At 58.0% G+C, this 2,542-nt stretch overlaps 1 protein-coding gene across 1 annotated transcript; it reads left to right on the forward strand.

The window, feature by feature from the left end:
* Positions 1-46: 46 nt before the first annotated feature.
* Positions 47-1,196, forward strand: MRPL16 (mitochondrial ribosomal protein L16; the record flags this gene model as incomplete). The annotated part of the gene is made up of 3 exons (XM_009080566.1): positions 47-112; positions 206-354; positions 711-1,196. Coding segments are annotated over 3 exons (701 nt in total), but the record flags the coding sequence as incomplete, so codon positions are not given.
* Positions 1,197-2,542: the final 1,346 nt, after the last annotated feature.

Here is a 2,542-nt window from a genome sequence, read left to right on the forward strand (position 1 = left end):
AGCCGTCGTATCGGGCCCCGCCGTGATTCCCCGCTCTGTTCCGCAGGTCCCGGCGGCGTCGCCGTCCCCCGCGCGGGGCTGAAGAAGTTGGTGCCTCCCCCGGATTACAGAGGTGAGGGAATATCCCAGGGCAGAACCGGAGCTATTTCCACCTTTTTTTTTTTCTCCTGGGGCGGATGAGCCTCATCCAGGTGTCTCCCGGCAGGAATCATCTTCCCGGAGAAGGCGAAGTTGAAGTTTTTAGACAAGGTCCCATCGGTGCCCAAGGTCCGTCGGGAGCCGCGACGGCTCCGTGATATCCGCGGGCCATCCCGGGAAGCTACGGACTTCATCCAGGGGCAGTATGGGATCCTGGTGAGTGGGAAGCAGCGCTGCCTTTCAATTGGAGCTGAGAGGGTGTCCAGGGGGAATCCTGGAGGGAGTTTGGAGTGGATAGTGGAGACTCGGCCAGTGCTGAGATCTGTCAAACCAAGCAGTATCCAGCTGCTGCCAAACTGGCTTTGGGAAGCTGGAATGGCTGAGCTGCTTCCGTTGGGAATATCCCTGTGTTCCCAGCGAGTGGAACACAGAAGGTAAGTGGGAATTGGAGCTTTGAGGCTCAGTGCAGCTGAGTGGGAAGCACTGGGATGTATCTGCTTCCTCCAAGCAGGACACAGCGTGCTCCATCCCTCTCCCTGTATCCCTGAAATCCCTCTCCTGTCCTTCTCCAGGCTTTGGGCGGGGGCTACCTGCACTGGGGCCACCTGGAGATGATCCGCCTGACCATTGGCCGCAGCATTGATCCCAAATCCATGTTTGCCGTGTGGCGCGTTCCCGCCCCGTCCAAGCCGGTGACCCGGAAAAGCTTGGGACACCGGATGGGAGGCGGGAAAGGGCCCATCGACCACTATGTGACACCAGTGAAGAGTGGGAGGCTGGTGGTGGAGGTCGGGGGATGCTGCCAGTTCGGGGAGGTGAGACCTTTCCTGGCTCGGGTGGCCGAAAAACTGCCCTTTCCCGCCATTCCTGTCAGCCGGGAGAGTCTCCAAGAGATGCGTCGGGAAGAGGAGGAAAAGAGGCTCAACAACCAGAATCCTTGGACTTTTGAGCGTGTGGTTACCTCCAACATGTTGGGGATGAGGAAGTACCTGAGTCCCTATGACCTGCGGCATAAGGGGAAATATTGGGGCAAGTTTTTCCTGAAGCACAGAGTGTAAGGAATTCTCTTGGAATTAAAGCTTCCCACAAGGTCCCAGAGTGGGGTTTGGAGCTGGGAATGTGGGGCTCAGAGTATCCTGGGGGATACATGGGTCAGGGATTGAGGCACAAGGCAGAGTGAGTGAGCTTTATCCTCACGTGGGATTGGGAGCTAGAGACATGGAGCTGGAGTATCCTGGAGGAATAAATGTATTAGGGTTTGAGCCATGAGGCAGAGTGTGGATGAGCTCTTTATCCTAGAGTGTGTTTTGGAGCTGGAAATACAGAGCTGGGAGCATCCCGAGCGCATACATGGATCAGGGTTTGAGGCAGAGGGTGGATGACCTCTTTATCCTGAAGCAGGTTTGGAACTGGAAACATCCTGAGGAATCCCTGGATTAGGATTTGAGCCACAAGACTGTGAATGAGCTCTTTATCCTGGAGTTATGGAGCTGGAACCACAGAGCTGGGAGTATCCTGGGGGTATGTGGATCAGGGTTTGGGCTACAAGGCAGAGTGTGGATGAGCTCTTTGTTGTGGAGTGTGTTTGGGAGCTGGGAGCATCCTGGGAGGGATATATGTGTATGGACCAGGGTTTGAGGCATGAGGCAGAGTGAGGGTAAGCTCCATCCTGAAGTGGATTTTTGGAGTTGGGAACATCCTGGGAGATAAGTGGATTAGGGCTTGAGGCAGAGGATGGATGAGCTCTTTCTCCTGGAGTGGGTTTGGAACTGGAAGCATCCTGAGGGATCCCTGGATTAGGGTTTGAGCCATAAGACATAGTGTGGGGGAGCTCTTTATTGAGGAGGAAGGCTCCGGCGTGGGTGACTGCACATCCAAGGAGCTCCGAGCACAGGGAGAGGCTTCTCCGGCCACCCCGGCAAGGCAGAGCCCTGTGTGTCCCCAGGGCAGGGGACACGGCCCCTCCGGCCGCTCCGTGCCACCGCGGAGGGGCTGCTTGTCACCGCGGCCACCCACCGTCAGCCACGCGGAGGAGGAGGCGGAGCGAGGGGACCTTGGCGCTGGGAGGGGACAGGGAGCGCGGCGGGGAGGCTCCACTCCTCCAGGGATGCGCGGAGGGATCCCTCGGGGCTCCAGGGATGAGGCAGGCCGGGATGGATCATCTCTCCCATGGATCATCCGGGCGGGGGATCAGGAGGGGGAAAGGCCACCTGTGACATGGGAAAAGGTGACACTCAGCACAGGGATGTGGCTCCCAGTGCTGCAGCTGTCCCCATTCCTCCTTTTGTGGGGGTGGGATGGGTCTGAGGAGGGGGATAAGTGAACAGGGGATGGGGATAAGGGACAAGCATGGGGCTATGGAAAGGACAAGCTGGGGTGGGGGTAAGGGACAAGGACGGGATGG

Source organism: Acanthisitta chloris, unplaced genomic scaffold (assembly GCF_000695815.1).
Source record: "Acanthisitta chloris isolate BGI_N310 unplaced genomic scaffold, ASM69581v1 scaffold10390, whole genome shotgun sequence".
Taxonomy (NCBI): domain Eukaryota; kingdom Metazoa; phylum Chordata; class Aves; order Passeriformes; family Acanthisittidae; genus Acanthisitta; species Acanthisitta chloris.